Source organism: Melanostigma gelatinosum (assembly GCF_949748355.1).
Source record: "Melanostigma gelatinosum genome assembly, chromosome: 15".
In the NCBI taxonomy this organism is placed as follows: domain Eukaryota; kingdom Metazoa; phylum Chordata; class Actinopteri; order Perciformes; family Zoarcidae; genus Melanostigma; species Melanostigma gelatinosum.
In genome coordinates, this window is record NC_136648.1 from 2,751,311 (window position 1) to 2,770,263 (window position 18,953).

An 18,953-nucleotide genomic window follows, 5' to 3' on the forward strand; every position below is an offset into this window, starting at 1 on the left:
CCTCCAGTAAGGGAAAGATCTCCATTTATTGAAACCAACATCAGCCAAGTGGTTCACACACTCAGAGTTTATCTTTCAGATCTTCAAGAGTTCTCAGTTGTTGTGTAAATACTAGATGCTGTAGATCTTTGTGAAACAAAAAAACACTCCTGAAAACAAGAAAAAGTGACGGAAAAGTTCAGATTTCTTGCTAAGGAACAGCGGAGATCGTCTATGAATATGAGTCCATATTACAGACTGTAAACAATGAGTATGAAGCAGCACATTGTGTCACAGCTTCAGTTCGAAACCAACCAAGGATTCAAGTCAGGGAGCCTCTGTGCACCATGCAGCAGCCTGTTGACTCCCTGCAGTCTGCAGCACAGAGGGACACGGTCCCAGATGTGTCGTGTGACCTGGAACACCTGGAATATAAGAGCTAGAGGCCTCCTGCAGCGTTGCATGTCTCGGAATAATGACGAGTAATGTGGAGGAATCCTCGTTCATGCTTTAGAAGATACAGTGAGAGTTTCAAACACGCTATCGCAGTTCATCTCAGGAGTAAAGCTAGAATCTGAGTGAACACACCTTCACTGACGTTTGATGCGACTCTTCTTAAAGACTCTGAAGGTAACTGCATGTCGACTCTATTTTGTCTACTTAAGGAGAGCTGCAGCTGATCATTTCTCATTATTTAACTGTTGATTTATTGTTTCGTCTTTAGACATAAATCTATATTTCCATCAGTTTTCCAAAGTTCAGATTTACAAGAATCCCAAAGTACTTTAGTTAATTTAATTTAAAATGGATAAAAGCAGGAAATCCCCACATTTGAGAAGTTATTGCAACAAATGTTTAATTCAACTATTCATATAAATACCTCATTATCTAAATATCTTATTTGTTATCAGATGATTGTTTCAGCTCACTGTGATGAACCGGTCTGTGATTTTTGCTGGTTAATAACTGAGTTGTGCGCGTGCGATGCAGACGTGCGATCGCATCAAGCAGTCGGCCAGCGGCACCAAGCGCCGGGTCTTCATCATCGAGACCATGGGGGGCTACTGCGGCTACCTGGCCACCGTGGGCGGCCTGGCTGCAGGCGCCGACACCGTCTACATCTACGAGGAGCCGTTTGACATCCGGGACCTGCAGGTCAGAGACCAAGTCTGCTTTCAGTGTTGAGTGAAGAAGGCAACGCTAACGGCTCGTATCTCCCTCCGACGTGTTCTGAATGTCTTTATGTTTCATAACCTTAATTTAACTTCACCAGTAAACGTCAATATAAATGTTTTCAAAGCCTCTGAGCTGCCGTCAGTTCATCACTGCCTCTGCCTGGACGTTCCACTCTACACATAATAATATACAGTTAAGTGGCAACAGAAGATGAACAAACAAATGTGTTGGTGTTACTCTACGTTATGAATCGGCATTAGAACACAGAACAGGACTGAACTGAGAGTACATGTGTGAGGGGATACTGTTTTAAAGCAGCTGTTCCATATCGTCACACTCTTCTACTAAAAAGTATTATATTTGTAATATAAAACTTTTTTTTTTCCTCCGAATGACATTTAAAAGATGAATGAATACGATGAAAGGAAACCTGTAAAACCTTCCTTATGCACTAAAACCAGTAAAACCAGTCTTGGCTTCATCAGAAGGGTACAAACAGCAGCTATGGGGCCCCCTGGTGGTGTAAATGTCACCCTGCACCGCTCTGTTCTGGAGGGTGATGAGACTGCTGGATCGGCTGCTCGTGCATGTTGCAGGACGCCGTCGCTCCGGTTTTAACGCGAGGCTTCGCTCTGTTTTCAGGCCAACGTGGAGCATCTGACGCAGAAGATGAAGACGAACATCCAGAGAGGTTTAGTGCTCAGGTGAGTCAAAGTGGTCTCTCTTTTATGTTACATTTCCACTGTTTCCTTGCTGAACACATTATTTAGCCTGTGTGTGTGTGTGTGTGTGTGTGTGTGTGTGTGTGTGTGTGTGTGTGCGTGTGTGTGTGTGTGTGGGGTACTCGGGGAGAGAACACTAGACAGGATTGTAAAACTGTTTTTTGTTGGTAAATAACTGTGTTTTGTCTCAAAGAAAACAAGTATTTGTCTTCAATGAAATACCCGACATTTTCTAATGTCTTAGACAGCGAATGGACCGTACACACTTTACTTCATCGCTTCTATTCTGGCTATTTTAAGTCCACTGCAGCGTCACGCTGTTTAACGTGCTCCCAGCAGGCTGGAGGTCTGGGGAAGTAGGACACATGTAATATTGTGGCCAGTGTGTCGGTGCTGAGGTTTGCACCTGCGTCAGCGGTGCATCCTAAGTGGCTCAAGGGCACCTGAGCAGTGGGGGGTGTGGAGAACAAACAGCTTGAGGACACTCGTTAGTTAGGCTGCTTAAAGGGCCGGTTCTCTGTGTCGCTGTTCATCACTCAACCTTCATGTGGGATTGTTTCTTTGGTAGAAAGTAGATCCAAAGAAAAGGGTTTACAGCAGCTCCTAACTTTATTCCAGTTCAGTTTATTCAGCGAGCCGACCTCTTCACCTCAGCTGTTGCCCTTTTAACGTATGTTTCAGAAATGAGAACTCCAACGAGAACTTCACCACTGACTTCATCTACCAGCTGTACACTGAGGAGGGACGAGGAGTGTTCGACTGCAGGAAGAACATCCTCGGTCACATGCAGCAGGTCGGACACACACACACACACACACACACACACACGTTTTTTATTATGTATGCTGTATTTTCACCCGTTGAAGTGAACTTGAAGTGATGTTAGAGAGTCGTGATGTCCACTCACTCTTTCCGTGGTCGCAGGGAGCTGCAGCTTTTCCCAGCATGCACTGAGAGAGAGGTGTGGTGCAGTACATATCTTTAATCAGGGCTGGGTCAGAGGTTTTGTTAAGAAGTTTTGCATATATTTATATAATCCATCACAATACAGATTTTGTTGCACTAATCATCACTGTGATCATTTTACATGCATAATACAAATATCGTTTTTAATGTTGTGATATTATTTTTCACCGCCTTGATTTAAATCGAACAATGTTTTCCTGGTTCACAGGGCGGAGCTCCATCACCATTTGATAGAAACTTTGGCACCAAAGTCGCTGCTAAAGCCATTCAGTGGATCACACAGACGCTCAAGGACTCCTACAAAGGAGGTAAGACACGACTCAGTAATGCTGTCTGTGCATGTGTGTGTGTGTGTGTGTGTGTGTGTGTGTTTGGTTTAAAGGCTGAAGCGTGTCTTCATTGCAGGGCGAGTGTTTACTAACTCGGAGGACACCGCCTGCCTGTTGGGGATGCGTCGCAGAGCTCTGGTCTTTCAGCCGGTGTCACAGCTCCGGGACGAGTCTGACTTTGTGTGAGTAACCTCTTACAGGTTTCCTCTCGGTAGCATTACAGCTACTTGATCCCCTTGCTGTTCAGAGATCAATCTAATCGCAGTATAGATTCACAGCCCGGCTCAAAGCACAACGAAGGAGGGAGGAAACAGGAGACACGTGTGTGTGTTTTGTCTCCTCAGCCACAGGATCCCTAAAGAGCAGTGGTGGCTGAAGCTCCGCCCACTGATGAAAATCCTGGCCAAGTACAAGACCAGCTACGACGTGTCCGACTCCGGCCAGCTGGAACACGTGACCCGCGTGCGACCCAAAGACGGCGACGCCTCGGCGGCCATCTGAGCCGCCCCCCCGCTGCCACCGGAGGAGAGCTTCAACCCAACAAGCAGCCGTCTGTGACCGCTACTCACACAATCACAGATCGACGCGCTGATTGACTGCAAATACATTAAAGTAGATTCATCAAAGCTGTGTTGGACGTCGTGGGACTTATCAGAAGGGATCTTCTATTTTATTAAGATCATGACGGGGAAGAGATAGATTACGTTTGAGGGTGAATAGAGCTCAACAAGCTATCAGAGCTGATATTGTATTTTCCAGATTCCTAATCAAAGTTATTATAACCTTAAATATATATTGCCCTCCTTACGATGTACTGAATATGTATCAAGTTATAGTCTTGATATTGTAGCTTTATCAAAATTAATTTCTAACCACCAAGTTTATGTTTTATTATTTCCTACAGCACTTTGATCAATGTAAACTCATGAAGCTGCTTTTAAAGAGATAATATATATATAGACAAGGAGGATCACACGGCGTCGATCCAACGCCTGTTCACGCCTTGAAAAACGTGTCGAACAACTTGATTGTAAAATGGAAATGTCACCTACAGGAGGTTTAGTGGGCTGAGCTGGTGTGTGTGTGCGTGTCTCATATCACCTGCTAACTGTGTGTGTGTGTGTGTGTGTGTGTGTGTGTGTGTGTGTGTGTGTTGCCTTATCCGTTTGTATCCACCCTGGGCTTTGTTTGTGGATCTTTATAGATGGGCTTGTAGAGTAGGGTCCTGCTGTTGCTGTAGTTTGGAGAATGTCTAAAAACGTGTACGCAACATGAACTCAATGTGCTGGAAGTGTGACGTGTGTGTGTGTGTGTCCTGTCACAGAGTAATAAAGCATTTATCGTGTGGAAAGTTATGAAATTATGTTTGTCAGTAACTTCTATTGATTGAAAAATGTCGTCATAGTACAGCATATTGAAAGGATTGAGTTAATGTCATGTCAAAATCAGAGCCAGAATCGGATGTGGTTTATTGCAAAGCATTTTTGAAAATACAAGTGATTTTCCATGGGGATTGGTACTTAACAACATACACATTACAAATTTTTAAATTGTAAATGTGAAGATTTGCGGGGATGTCTGAGTCAGAGGGGGTCCTGGACTGCGTTGATGAGCCTGGCTGCAGTCGGGATGAAACCGTTGTTTCTCTTGAGGTGTTCCATACAGATTTTGTCCGGGGTGAGAGGGGTCAGTCACGATGCTTCTTGCCTGCCTCAGGGTCCTGGAGGCTGTGACCAGATGGTGATGGAGGCGAGGATGGACTCGGTGTAGAAGTGCACCATCAGCGTCTTTGGCAGGTTGAACGTCTTCAGCTGCCGGAGAAGGTGCATCCTCTGCTGAGCCTTCTTGGTGGTGGAGAATGTTCTGCTCCCATTTGATGTCCTGGTGATGATTGTTTCCGAAGAACTCCACGAAGCCAACCATGGAGTCACACAGTGGGATACAGGTAAGCAGGGCTGGGTGCTTGCAGAAATCCACAACCATCTCTACAGTCTTTAGTGTTGAGCTTATCAATGACATAGTATAACATGTTGAAGGAAGTCAGGAAAAACTCATAGCATGTTGAAAAAAGTCAGACTTTAGCGTGTCAAAAGAATCACAAAAAGGTCCTGTATGTCAAAAAAAGTCACTAAAAAGGTCATAGTATAGCATGTCAAAAAAGGTCATAGTATAGCATGTCAAAAAAAGTCACTAAAAAGGTCATAGTATAGCATGTCAAAAAAGGTCATAGTATAGCATGTCAAAAAAAGTCACTAAAAAGGTCATAGTATAGCATGTCAAAAAAGGTCATAGTATAGCATGTCAAAAAAAGTCACTAAAAAGGTCATAGTATAGCATGTCAAAAAAGGTCATAGTATAGCATGTCAAAAAAGGTCATAGTATAGCATGTCAGAAAAAGTCAAAAAAGGTCATAGTATAGCATGTCAAAAAAGGTCATAGTATAGCATGTCAAAAAGGTCATAGTATAGCATGTCAGAAAAAGTCAAAAAAGGTCATAGTATAGCATGTCAAAAAAGGTCAAAAAGGTCATAGTATAGCATGTCAAAAAAAGTCAAAAAGGTCATAGTATAGCATGTCAAAAAAAGTCAAAAAGGTCATAGTATAGCATGTCAAAAAAAGTCAAAAAGGTCATAGTATAGCATGTCAAAAAAAGTCAAAAAGGTCATAGTATAGCATGTCAAAAAAAGTCAAAAAGGTCATAGTATAGCATGTCAAAAAAAGTCAAAAAAGGTCATAGTATAGCATGTCGAAAAAGACAAAAAAGTCATAGTATAGCATGTCAAAAAATGTCAAAAAAGGGTCATAGTATAGCATGTCAGAAAAAGTCAAAAAAAGGTCATAGTATAGCATGTCGAAAAAGTCAAAAAAGTCATAGTATAGCATGTCAAAAAATGTCAAAAAAGGTCATAGTATAGCATGTCAAAAAAAGTCACTAAAAAGGTCATAGTATAACATGTCAAAAAAGGTCATAGTATAGCATGTCAAAAAAAGTCACTAAAAAGGTCATAGTATAGCATGTCAAAAAAGGTCATAGTATAGCATGTCAAAAAAAGTCACTAAAAAGGTCATAGTATAGCATGTCAAAAAAGGTCATAGTATAGCATGTCAAAAAAAGTCAAAAAAGGTCATAGTATAGCATGTCAAAAAAGGTCATAGTATAGCATGTCAAAAAAGGTCATAGTATAGCATGTCAAAAAAGGTCATAGTATAGCATGTCAAAAAAAGTCAAAAAGGTCATAGTATAGCATGTCAAAAAAAGTCAAAAAGGTCATAGTATAGCATGTCAAAAAAAGTCAAAAAGGTCATAGTATAGCATGTCAAAAAAAGTCAAAAAAGGTCATAGTATAGCATGTCAAAAACAGTCAAAAAGGTCATAGTATAGCATGTCAAAAAAAGTCAAAAAGGTCATAGTATAGCATGTCAAAAAAAGTCAAAAAGGTCATAGTATAGCATGTCAAAAAAAGTCAAAAAAGGTCATAGTATAGCATGTCAAAAACAGTCAAAAAGGTCATAGTATAGCATGTCAAAAAAAGTCAAAAAGGTCATAGTATAGCATGTCAAAAAAGGTCATAGTATAGCATGTCAAAAAAGGTCATAGTATAGCATGTCAAAAAAGGTCATAGTATAGCATGTCAGAAAAAGTCAAAAAAGGTCATAGTATAGCATGTCAAAAAAGGTCATAGTATAGCATGTCAAAAAGGTCATAGTATAGCATGTCAGAAAAAGTCAAAAAAGGTCATAGTATAGCATGTCAGAAAAAGTCAAAAAAGGTCATAGTATAGCATGTCAAAAAAGGTCATAGTATAGCATGTCAAAAAAAGTCAAAAAGGTCATAGTATAGCATGTCAAAAAAAGTCAAAAAGGTCATAGTATAGCATGTCAAAAAAAGTCAAAAAGGTCATAGTATAGCATGTCAAAAAAAGTCAAAAAGGTCATAGTATAGCATGTCAAAAAAAGTCAAAAAAGGTCATAGTATAGCATGTCGAAAAAGACAAAAAAGTCATAGTATAGCATGTCAAAAAATGTCAAAAAAGGGTCATAGTATAGCATGTCAGAAAAAGTCAAAAAAGGTCATAGTATAGCATGTCGAAAAAGTCAAAAAAGTCATAGTATAGCATGTCAAAAAATGTCAAAAAAGGTCATAGTATAGCATGTCAAAAAAAGTCACTAAAAAGGTCATAGTATAACATGTCAAAAAAGGTCATAGTATAGCATGTCAAAAAAAGTCACTAAAAAGGTCATAGTATAGCATGTCAAAAAAGGTCATAGTATAGCATGTCAAAAAAAGTCACTAAAAAGGTCATAGTATAGCATGTCAAAAAAGGTCATAGTATAGCATGTCAAAAAAAGTCAAAAAAGGTCATAGTATAGCATGTCAAAAAAGGTCATAGTATAGCATGTCAAAAAAGGTCATAGTATAGCATGTCAAAAAAGGTCATAGTATAGCATGTCAAAAAAAGTCAAAAAGGTCATAGTATAGCATGTCAAAAAAAGTCAAAAAGGTCATAGTATAGCATGTCAAAAAAAGTCAAAAAGGTCATAGTATAGCATGTCAAAAAAAGTCAAAAAAGGTCATAGTATAGCATGTCAAAAACAGTCAAAAAGGTCATAGTATAGCATGTCAAAAAAAGTCAAAAAGGTCATAGTATAGCATGTCAAAAAAAGTCAAAAAGGTCATAGTATAGCATGTCAAAAAAAGTCAAAAAAGGTCATAGTATAGCATGTCAAAAACAGTCAAAAAGGTCATAGTATAGCATGTCAAAAAAAGTCAAAAAGGTCATAGTATAGCATGTCAAAAAAGGTCATAGTATAGCATGTCAAAAAAGGTCATAGTATAGCATGTCAAAAAAGGTCATAGTATAGCATGTCAGAAAAAGTCAAAAAAGGTCATAGTATAGCATGTCAAAAAGGTCATAGTATAGCATGTCAGAAAAAGTCAAAAAAGGTCATAGTATAGCATGTCAGAAAAAGTCAAAAAAGGTCATAGTATAGCATGTCAAAAAAGGTCATAGTATAGCATGTCAAAAAAAGTCAAAAAGGTCATAGTATAGCATGTCAAAAAAAGTCAAAAAGGTCATAGTATAGCATGTCAAAAAAAGTCAAAAAGGTCATAGTATAGCATGTCAAAAAAAGTCAAAAAGGTCATAGTATAGCATGTCAAAAAAAGTCAAAAAAGGTCATAGTATAGCATGTCGAAAAAGACAAAAAAGTCATAGTATAGCATGTCAAAAAATGTCAAAAAAGGGTCATAGTATAGCATGTCAGAAAAAGTCAAAAAAGGTCATAGTATAGCATGTCGAAAAAGTCAAAAAAGTCATAGTATAGCATGTCAAAAAATGTCAAAAAAGGTCATAGTATAGCATGTCAAAAAAAGTCACTAAAAAGGTCATAGTATAACATGTCAAAAAAGGTCATAGTATAGCATGTCAAAAAAAGTCACTAAAAAGGTCATAGTATAGCATGTCAAAAAAGGTCATAGTATAGCATGTCAAAAAAAGTCAAAAAAGGTCATAGTATAGCATGTCAAAAAAGGTCATAGTATAGCATGTCAAAAAAGGTCATAGTATAGCATGTCAAAAAAGGTCATAGTATAGCATGTCAAAAAAAGTCAAAAAGGTCATAGTATAGCATGTCAAAAAAAGTCAAAAAGGTCATAGTATAGCATGTCAAAAAAAGTCAAAAAGGTCATAGTATAGCATGTCAAAAAAAGTCAAAAAAGGTCATAGTATAGCATGTCAAAAAAAGTCAAAAAAGGTCATAGTATAGCATGTCAAAAAAAGTCAAAAAGGTCATAGTATAGCATGTCAAAAACAGTCAAAAAGGTCATAGTATAGCATGTCAAAAAAAGTCAAAAAGGTCATAGTATAGCATGTCAAAAAAGGTCATAGTATAGCATGTCAAAAAAGGTCATAGTATAGCATGTCAAAAAAGGTCATAGTATAGCATGTCAAAAAGGTCATAGTATAGCATGTCAGAAAAAGTCAAAAAAGGTCATAGTATAGCATGTCAAAAAAGGTCATAGTATAGCATGTCAAAAAAAGTCAAAAAGGTCATAGTATAGCATGTCAAAAAAAGTCAAAAAGGTCATAGTATAGCACAGGGTTGCCCAATACGTCGATCGCGATCGACCAGTCGATCGCGGAGGTAGTGCGGGTCGATCGCATGCCATTCAAAAAAAAATGAGATGTCCTCATGGCATTTGCCACTTTATTTTCTAACACACGGGTCACCACGTATGCGCAGTCAACCGCGCGAGCTACTGCAAAACGCCGGCGAGCTAATTAGTTAGCCTTCCAATTTATTTATACTAAAGAAGCTAAAGCTGTAGCGCCATGATTTGGGAAACTTCCAAAACCTCGCGTCAGAACTGGAGACTCAATGGAAGGCGTGTGCGTAACGTGACAGTGCGCGCTACACAGAGCAGATTGACAAGTGTCTGTCAGAGTTTGACAAACGCTTTCAAGGCTTTGCTTTACTCGAGCCAGTTGCTTCACTTATGTGTGTTGTGAAGTGGAGCTTCTAATTGACGACCAAGACACGTCTGGTTTTGAACGGAACACGTTTACTTCTGAAACTGTCAGAGTAAACAGCGCACACACAGCGTGAAGCAGACACGTAACGTTACCATGCTACTTCTCGCTCTTCACAGTAAAAGCACTTCCTGTTTCATGCACTTCACAATAAAAGTAAACATGCAACTCAAACAATTTACAACAATGTGCTGCACATTTCGGGAAGATATTGAGGTTGATTTACTCGCATCAAAAATTGCAACGCTGTTTCACCTGAACTCGTCTGGAGTGGAGGATGAGATTCTGACACTGCAAGCTAACATTCAGCTGAAGTCCAGGGCTCATGGACAGTTTTCCCACAGAGGAAAAGTACCCAAACATGAGGACATGTGATACCTTTTTGACTGCATTATTTGGCTCTACTTATTTATGTGAGTCAGCCTTTTCATACATGAAGAACATTAAGTCCATACACCGTTCCACCATGACTGATGATCATTTGAAGTCTGCTTGAGGCGGCTACCAGCAGCTACTGTCCGGATTATGCAACCCTGGCCAATCCCATTCAGTGCAAGTCATCAGAGTAAGGTAATGACCAACAATGTACAGAATTGTATTGTGCCATAAGGGTTCATGCAGTTATGCAAGGTACGCCAACATATATTGTAAATATAAAGTATACTCAGTATATATATATATATAAATAGATATTCAGCATTTTTAATGTAGGTAGATCATTTTGACTTGGTCATTTTAAAAGTAGCTCGCAAGCCGAAAAAGTGTGGGCACCCCTGGTATAGCATGTCAAAAAAAGTCAAAAAAGGTCATAGTATAGCATGTCGAAAAAGACAAAAAAGTCATAGTATAGCATGTCAAAAAATGTCAAAAAAGGGTCATAGTATAGCATGTCAGAAAAAGTCAAAAAAGGTCATAGTATAGCATGTCGAAAAAGTCAAAAAAGTCATAGTATAGCATGTCAAAAAATGTCAAAAAAGGTCATAGTATAGCATGTCAAAAAAAGTCACTAAAAAGGTCATAGTATAACATGTCAAAAAAGGTCATAGTATAGCATGTCAAAAAAAGTCACTAAAAAGGTCATAGTATAGCATGTCAAAAAAGGTCATAGTATAGCATGTCAAAAAAAGTCAAAAAAGGTCATAGTATAGCATGTCAAAAAAGGTCATAGTATAGCATGTCAAAAAAGGTCATAGTATAGCATGTCAAAAAAGGTCATAGTATAGCATGTCAAAAAAAGTCAAAAAAGGTCATAGTATAGCATGTCAAAAAAGGTCATAGTATAGCATGTCAAAAAAAGTCAAAAAGGTCATAGTATAGCATGTCAAAAAAAGTCAAAAAGGTCATAGTATAGCATGTCAAAAAAGGTCATAGTATAGCATGTCAAAAAAGGTCATAGTATAGCATGTCAAAAAAAGTCAAAAAAGGTCATAGTATAGCATGTCAAAAAAGGTCATAGTATAGCATGTCAAAAAAAGTCAAAAAGGTCATAGTATAGCATGTCAAAAAAAGTCAAAAAGGTCATAGTATAGCATGTCAAAAAAAGTCAAAAAAGGTCATAGTATAGCATGTCAAAAAAAGTCAAAAAAGGTCATAGTATAGCATGTCAAAAAAAGTCAAAAAGGTCATAGTATAGCATGTCAAAAACAGTCAAAAAGGTCATAGTATAGCATGTCAAAAAAAGTCAAAAAGGTCATAGTATAGCATGTCAAAAAAAGTCAAAAAGGTCATAGTATAGCATGTCAAAAAAAGTCAAAAAAGGTCATAGTATAGCATGTCAAAAAAATCAAAAAAGGTCATAGTATAGCATGTCAAAAAATGTCATAGTATAGCATGTCAAAAAAGGTCATAGTATAGCATGTCAAAAAGGTCATAGTATAGCATGTCAAAAAAAGTCAAAAAGGTCATAGTATAGCATGTCAAAAAAAGTCAAAAAAGGTCATAGTATAGCATGTCAAAAAAGGTCATAGTATAGCATGTCAAAAAGGTCATAGTATAGCATGTCAAAAAAAGTCAAAAAGGTCATAGTATAGCATGTCAAAAAAAGTCAAAAAAGGTCATAGTATAGCATGTCAAAAAAGGTCATAATATAGCATGTCAAAAAAAGTCAAAAAGGTCATAGTATAGCATGTCAAAAAAAGTCAAAAAGGTCATAGTATAGCATGTCAAAAAAAGTCAAAAAGGTCATAGTATAGCATGTCAAAAAAAGTCAAAAAAGGTCATAGTATAGCATGTCGAAAAAGTCAAAAAAGTCATAGTATAGCATGTCAAAAAATGTCAAAAAGGGTCATAGTATAGCATGTCAAAAAAAGTCAAAAAAGGTCATAGTATAGCATGTCGAAAAAGTCAAAAAAGTCATAGTATAGCATGTCAAAAAATGTCAAAAAAGGGTCATAGTATAGCATGTCAAAAAAAGTCACTAAAAAGGTATAGCATGTCAAAAAATGTCAAAAAAGGGTCATAGTATAGCATGTCAAAAAAGTCACAAAAAGGGTCATAGTATAGCATGTCAAAAAAAGTCAAAAAAGGTCACAGTATAGCATGTCAAAAAAAGTCAAAAAGGTCACAGTATTGCATGTCAAAAAAGGTCATAGTATAGCATGTCAAAAAAAGTCATAGTATAGCATGTCAAAAAAAGTCAAAAAGGTCACAGTATAGCATGTCAAAAAAAGTCAAAAAGGTCATAGTATAGCATGTCAAAAAAGTCTAAAAAGGTCATAGTATAGCATGTCGAAAAAATCTAAAAACGTCATAGTATAGCATGTCAAAAAAAGTCATAAAAGGTCATAGTATAGCATGTCGAAAAAGTCAAAAAAGTCATAGCATAGCATGTCAAAAAAGTCAAAAAAGGTCATAGTATAGCATGTCAAAAAAGTCAAAAAAGGTCATAGTATAGCATGTCAAAAAAAGTCATAGTATAGCATGTCAAAAAAGGCCATAGTATAGCATGTCAAAAAAGTCATAGTATAGCATGTCAAAAAAGGTCATAGTATAGCATGTCAAAAAAGGTCATAGTATAGCATGTCAAAAAAGGTCATAGTATAGCATGTCAAAAAAGGTCATAGTATAGCATGTCAAAAAAGGTCATAGTATAGCATGTCAAAAAAGGTCATAGTATAGCATGTCAAAAAAGGTCATAGTATAGCATGTCAAAAAAGGTCATAGTATAGCATGTCAAAAAAGGTCATAGTATAGCATGTCAAAAAAGGTCATAGTATAGCATGTCAAAAAAGGTCATAGTATAGCATGTCAAAAAAGGTCATAGTATAGCATGTCAAAAAAGGTCATAGTATAGTATGTCAAAAAAGGTCATAGTATAGCATGTCAAAAAAAGTCACTAAAAGGGTCATAGTATAGCATGTCAAAAAAGGTCATAGTATAGCATGTCAAAAAAGGTCATAGTATAGCATGTCAAAAAAGGTCATAGTATAGCATGTCAAAAAAGGTCATAGTATAGCATGTCAAAAAAGGTCATAGTATAGTATGTCAAAAAAAGTCACTAAAAAGGTCATAGTATAGTATGTCAAAAAAAGTCACTAAAAAGGTCATAGTATAGTATGTCAAAAAAAGTCACTAAAAAGGTCATAGTATAGCATGTCAAAAAAGGTCATAGTATAGCATGTCAAAAAAAGTCACTAAAAAGGTCATAGTATAGCATGTCAAAAAAGGTCATAGTATAGCATGTCAAAAAAGGTCATAGTATAGCATGTCAAAAAAGGTCATAGTATAGCATGTCAAAAAAAAGTCAAAAAGGTCATAGTATAGCATGTCAAAAAAGGTCATAGTATAGCATGTCAAAAAAAAGTCAAAAAGGTCATAGTATAGCATATCAAAAAAAGTCAAAAAAGGTCATAGTATAGCATGTCAAAAAAAGTCAAAAAAGGTCATAGTATAGCATGTCAAAAAAGGTCATAGTATAGCATGTCAAAAAAAAGTCAAAAAAGGTCATAGTATAGCATGTCAAAAAAAGTCAAAAAGGTCATAGTATAGCATGTCAAAAAAGGTCATAGTATAGCATGTCAAAAAAGTCTAAAAAGGTCATAGTATAGCATGTCAAAAAAGTAATAAAAAGGTCATAGTATAGCATGTCAAAAAAGGTCATAGTATAGCATGTCAAAAAAGGTCATAGTATAGCATGTCAAAAAAGGTCATAGTATAGCATGTCAAAAAAGGTCATAGTATAGCATGTCAAAAAAAGTCAAAAAGGTCATAGTATAGCATGTCGAAAAAGTCAAAAAGGTCATAGTATAGCATGTCAAAAAAAGTCAAAAAAGGTCATAGTATAGCATGTCAAAAAAGGTCATAGTATAGCATGTCAAAAAAGGTCATAGTATAGCATGTCAAAAAAGGTCATAGTATAGTATGTCAAAAAAGGTCATAGTATAGCATGTCAAAAAAAGTCACTAAAAAGGTCATAGTATAGCATGTCAAAAAAGGTCATAGTATAGCATGTCGAAAAAGTCAAAAAAGTCATAGTATAGCATATCAAAAAAAGTCAAAAAAGGTCATAGTATAGCATGTCAAAAAAGGTCATAGTATAGCATGTCGAAAAAGTCAAAAAAGTCATAGTATAGCATGTCAAAAAAAGTCAAAAAAGGTCATAGTATAGCATGTCAAAAAAGTCTAAAAAGGTCATAGTATAGCATGTCAAAAAAGTAATAAAAAGGTCATAGTATAGCATGTCAAAAAAGGTCATAGTATAGCATGTCAAAAAAGGTCATAGTATAGCATGTCAAAAAAGGTCATAGTATAGCATGTCAAAAAAAGTCAAAAAGGTCATAGTATAGCATGTCAAAAAAAGTCAAAAAGGTCATAGTATAGCATGTCAAAAAAGGTTACAGTATAGCATGTCAAAAAAAGTCAAAAAGGTCATAGTATAGCATGTCAAAAAAAGTCAAAAAGGTCATAGTATAGCATGTCAAAAAAAGTCAAAAAGGTCATAGTATAGCATGTCAAAAAAGGTTATAGTATAGCATGTCAAAAAAAGTCAAAAAGGTCATAGTATAGCATGTCAAAAAAAGTCAAAAAAGGTCATAGTATAGCATGTCAAAAAAGGTCATAGTATAGCATGTCAAAAAAGGTCATAGTATAGCATGTCAAAAAAAGTCAAAAAGGTCATAGTATAGCATGTCAAAAAAGGTCATAGTATAGCATGTCAAAAAAGGTCATAGTATAGCATGTCAAAAAAAGTCAAAAAGGTCATAGTATAGCATGTCAAAAAAGGTCATAGTATAGCATGTCAAAAAAGGTCATAGTATAGCATGTCAAAAAAAGTCAAAAAGGTCATAGTATAGCATGTCAGAAAAAGTCAAAAAAGGTCAAAGTATAGCATGTCAAAAAAGGTCATAGTATAGCATGTCAAAAAAAGTCAAAAAGGTCATAGTATAGCATGTCAAAAAAGGTCATAGTATAGCATGTCAAAAAAAGTCAAAAAGGTCATAGTATAGCATGTCAGAAAAAGTCAAAAAAGGTCATAGTATAGCATGTCAAAAAAGGTCATAGTATAGCATGTCAAAAAAAGTCAAAAAGGTCATAGTATAGCATGTCAAAAAAGGTCATAGTATAGCATGTCAAAAAAAGTCAAAAAGGTCATAGTATAGCATGTCAAAAAAAGTCAAAAAGGTCATAGTATAGCATGTCAAAAAAGGTCATAGTATAGCATGTCAAAAAAAGTCAAAAAGGTCATAGTATAGCATGTCAAAAAAAGTCAAAAAGGTCATAGTATAGCATGTCAAAAAAAGTCAAAAAGGTCATAGTATAGCATGTCGAAAAAGTCAAAAAAGTCATAGTATAGCATGTCAAAAAAGGTCATAGTATAGCATGTCAAAAAAAGTCAAAAAGGTCATAGTATAGCATGTCAAAAAAAGTCAAAAAAGGTCATAGTATAGCATGTCGAAAAAGTCAAAAAAGTCATAGTATAGCATGTCAAAAAATGTCAAAAAAGGTTCATAGTATAGCATGTCAGAAAAAGTCAAAAAAGGTCATAGTATAGCATGTCGAAAAAGTCAAAAAAGTCATAGTATAGCATGTCAAAAAATGTCAAAAAAGGGTCATAGTATAGCATGTCAAAAAAGGGTCATAGTATAGCATGTCAAAAAAGGTCATAGTATAGCATGTCAAAAAAAGTCACTAAAAAGGTCATAGTATAGCATGTCAAAAAAGGTCATAGTATAGCATGTCGAAAAAGTCAAAAAAGTCATAGTATAGCATATCAAAAAAAGTCAAAAAAGGTCATAGTATAGCATGTCAAAAAAGGTCATAGTATAGCATGTCGAAAAAGTCAAAAAAGTCATAGTATAGCATGTCAAAAAAAGTCAAAAAAGGTCATAGTATAGCATGTCAAAAAAGTCTAAAAAGGTCATAGTATAGCATGTCAAAAAAGTAATAAAAAGGTCATAGTATAGCATGTCAAAAAAGGTCATAGTATAGCATGTCAAAAAAGGTCATAGTATAGCATGTCAAAAAAGGTCATAGTATAGCATGTCAAAAAAAGTCAAAAAGGTCATAGTATAGCATGTCAAAAAAAGTCAAAAAGGTCATAGTATAGCATGTCAAAAAAGGTTATAGTATAGCATGTCAAAAAAAGTCAAAAAGGTCATAGTATAGCATGTCAAAAAAAGTCAAAAAGGTCATAGTATAGCATGTCAAAAAAAGTCAATAAGGTCATAGTATAGCATGTCAAAAAAGGTTATAGTATAGCATGTCAAAAAAAGTCAAAAAGGTCATAGTATAGCATGTCAAAAAAAGTCAAAAAAGGTCATAGTATAGCATGTCAAAAAAGGTCATAGTATAGCATGTCAAAAAAGGTCATAGTATAGCATGTCAAAAAAGGTCATAGTATAGCATGTCAAAAAATGTCAAAAAGGTCATAGCAGAGCATGTCGAAAAAGTCAAAAAGGTCATAGTATAGCATGTCAGAAAAAGTCAAAAAAGGTCATAGTATAGCATGTCAAAAAAGGTCATAGTATAGCATGTCAAAAAAAGTCAAAAAGGTCATAGTATAGCATGTCAAAAAAGGTCATAGTATAGCATGTCAAAAAAAGTCAAAAAGGTCATAGTATAGCATGTCAAAAAAAGTCAAAAAGGTCATAGTATAGCATGTCAAAAAAGGTCATAGTATAGCATGTCAAAAAAAGTCAAAAAGGTCATAGTATAGCATGTCAAAAAAAGTCAAAAAGGTCATAGTATAGCATGTCAAAAAAAGTCAAAAAAGGTCATAGTATAGCATGTCAAAAAAGTAATAAAAAGGTCATAGTATAGCATGTCAAAAAAGGTCATAGTATAGCATGTCAAAAAAGGTCATAGTATAGCATGTCAAAAAAGGTCATAGTATAGCATGTCAAAAAAAGTCAAAAAGGTCATAGTATAGCATGTCAAAAAAAGTCAAAAAGGTCATAGTATAGCATGTCAAAAAAGGTTACAGTATAGCATGTCAAAAAAAGTCAAAAAGGTCATAGTATAGCATGTCAAAAAAAGTCAAAAAGGTCATAGTATAGCATGTCAAACAAAGTCAAAAAGGTCATAGTATAGCATGTCAAAAAAGGTTATAGTATAGCATGTCAAAAAAAGTCAAAAAGGTCATAGTATAGCATGTCAAAAAAAGTCAAAAAAGGTCATAGTATAGCATGTCAAAAAAGGTCATAGTATAGCATGTCAAAAAAGGTCATAGTATAGCATGTCAAAAAAGGTCATAGTATAGCATGTCAAAAAAAGTCAAAAAGGTCATAGTATAGCATGTCAAAAAAGGTCATAGTATAGCATGTCAAAAAAAGTCAAAAAGGTCATAGTATAGCATGTCAAAAAAGGTCATAGTATAGCATGTCAAAAAAGGTCATAGTATAGCATGTCAAAAAAAGTCAAAAAGGTCATAGTATAGCATGTCAGAAAAAGTCAAAAAAGGTCATAGTATAGCATGTCAAAAAAGGTCATAGTATAGCATGTCAAAAAAAGTCAAAAAGGTCATAGTATAGCATGTCAAAAAAGGTCATAGTATAGCATGTCAAAAAAAGTCAAAAAGGTCATAGTATAGCATGTCAAAAAAAGTCAAAAAGGTCATAGTATAGCATGTCAAAAAAGGTCATAGTATAGCATGTCAAAAAAAGTCAAAAAGGTCATAGTATAGCATGTCAAAAAAAGTCAAAAAGGTCATAGTATAGCATGTCAAAAAAAGTCAAAAAGGTCATAGTATAGCATGTCGAAAAAGTCAAAAAAGTCATAGTATAGCATGTCAAAAAAGGTCATAGTATAGCATGTCAAAAAAAGTCAAAAAGGTCATAGTATAGCATGTCAAAAAAAGTCAAAAAAGGTCATAGTATAGCATGTCGAAAAAGTCAAAAAAGTCATGGTATAGCATGTCAAAAAATGTCAAAAAAGGTTCATAGTATAGCATGTCAGAAAAAGTCAAAAAAGGTCATAGTATAGCATGTCGAAAAAGTCAAAAAAGTCATAGTATAGCATGTCAAAAAATGTCAAAAAAGGGTCATAGTATAGCATGTCAAAAAAGGGTCATAGTATAGCATGTCAAAAAAGGTCATAGTATAGCATGTCAAAAAAAGTCACTAAAAAGGTCATAGTATAGCATGTCAAAAAAGGTCATAGTATAGCATGTCGAAAAAGTCAAAAAAGTCATAGTATAGCATGTCAAAAAAAGTCAAAAAAGGTCATAGTATAGCATGTCAAAAAAGTCTAAAAAGGTCATAGTATAGCATGTCAAAAAAGTAATAAAAAGGTCATAGTATAGCATGTCAAAAAAGGTCATAGTATAGCATGTCAAAAAAGGTCATAGTATAGCATGTCAAAAAAGGTCATAGTATAGCATGTCAAAAAAAGTCAAAAAGGTCATAGTATAGCATGTCAAAAAAAGTCAAAAAGGTCATAGTATAGCATGTCAAAAAAAGTCAAAAAGGTCATAGTATAGCATGTCAAAAAAGGTTATAGTATAGCATGTCAAAAAAAGTCAAAAAGGTCATAGTATAGCATGTCAAAAAAAGTCAAAAAAGGTCATAGTATAGCATGTCAAAAAAGGTCATAGTATAGCATGTCAAAAAAGGTCATAGTATAGCATGTCAAAAAAGGTCATAGTATAGCATGTCAAAAAATGTCAAAAAGGTCATAGCAGAGCATGTCGAAAAAGTCAAAAAGGTCATAGTATAGCATATCAGAAAAAGTCAAAAAAGGTCATAGTATAGCATGTCAAAAAAGGTCATAGTATAGCATGTCAAAAAAAGTCAAAAAGGTCATAGTATAGCATGTCA

At 35.2% G+C, this 18,953-nt stretch overlaps 1 protein-coding gene across 1 annotated transcript in view; it reads left to right on the top strand.

Moving 5' to 3' along the window:
* Positions 1-4,505, top strand: part of LOC306789363 (ATP-dependent 6-phosphofructokinase, platelet type-like) — a 21,735-nt gene extending 17,230 nt beyond the window's left edge. Inside the window, exons 17-22 of the mRNA XM_079285277.1 lie at positions 970-1,134; positions 1,798-1,859; positions 2,559-2,670; positions 3,052-3,151; positions 3,249-3,354; positions 3,517-4,505. Of these exons, the coding sequence (XP_079141403.1) occupies positions 970-1,134; positions 1,798-1,859; positions 2,559-2,670; positions 3,052-3,151; positions 3,249-3,354; positions 3,517-3,673 (702 nt within the window). The 3' untranslated portion in view covers positions 3,674-4,505. The remainder of the gene's footprint in view (positions 1-969; positions 1,135-1,797; positions 1,860-2,558; positions 2,671-3,051; positions 3,152-3,248; positions 3,355-3,516) is intronic.
* Positions 4,506-18,953: the final 14,448 nt, after the last annotated feature.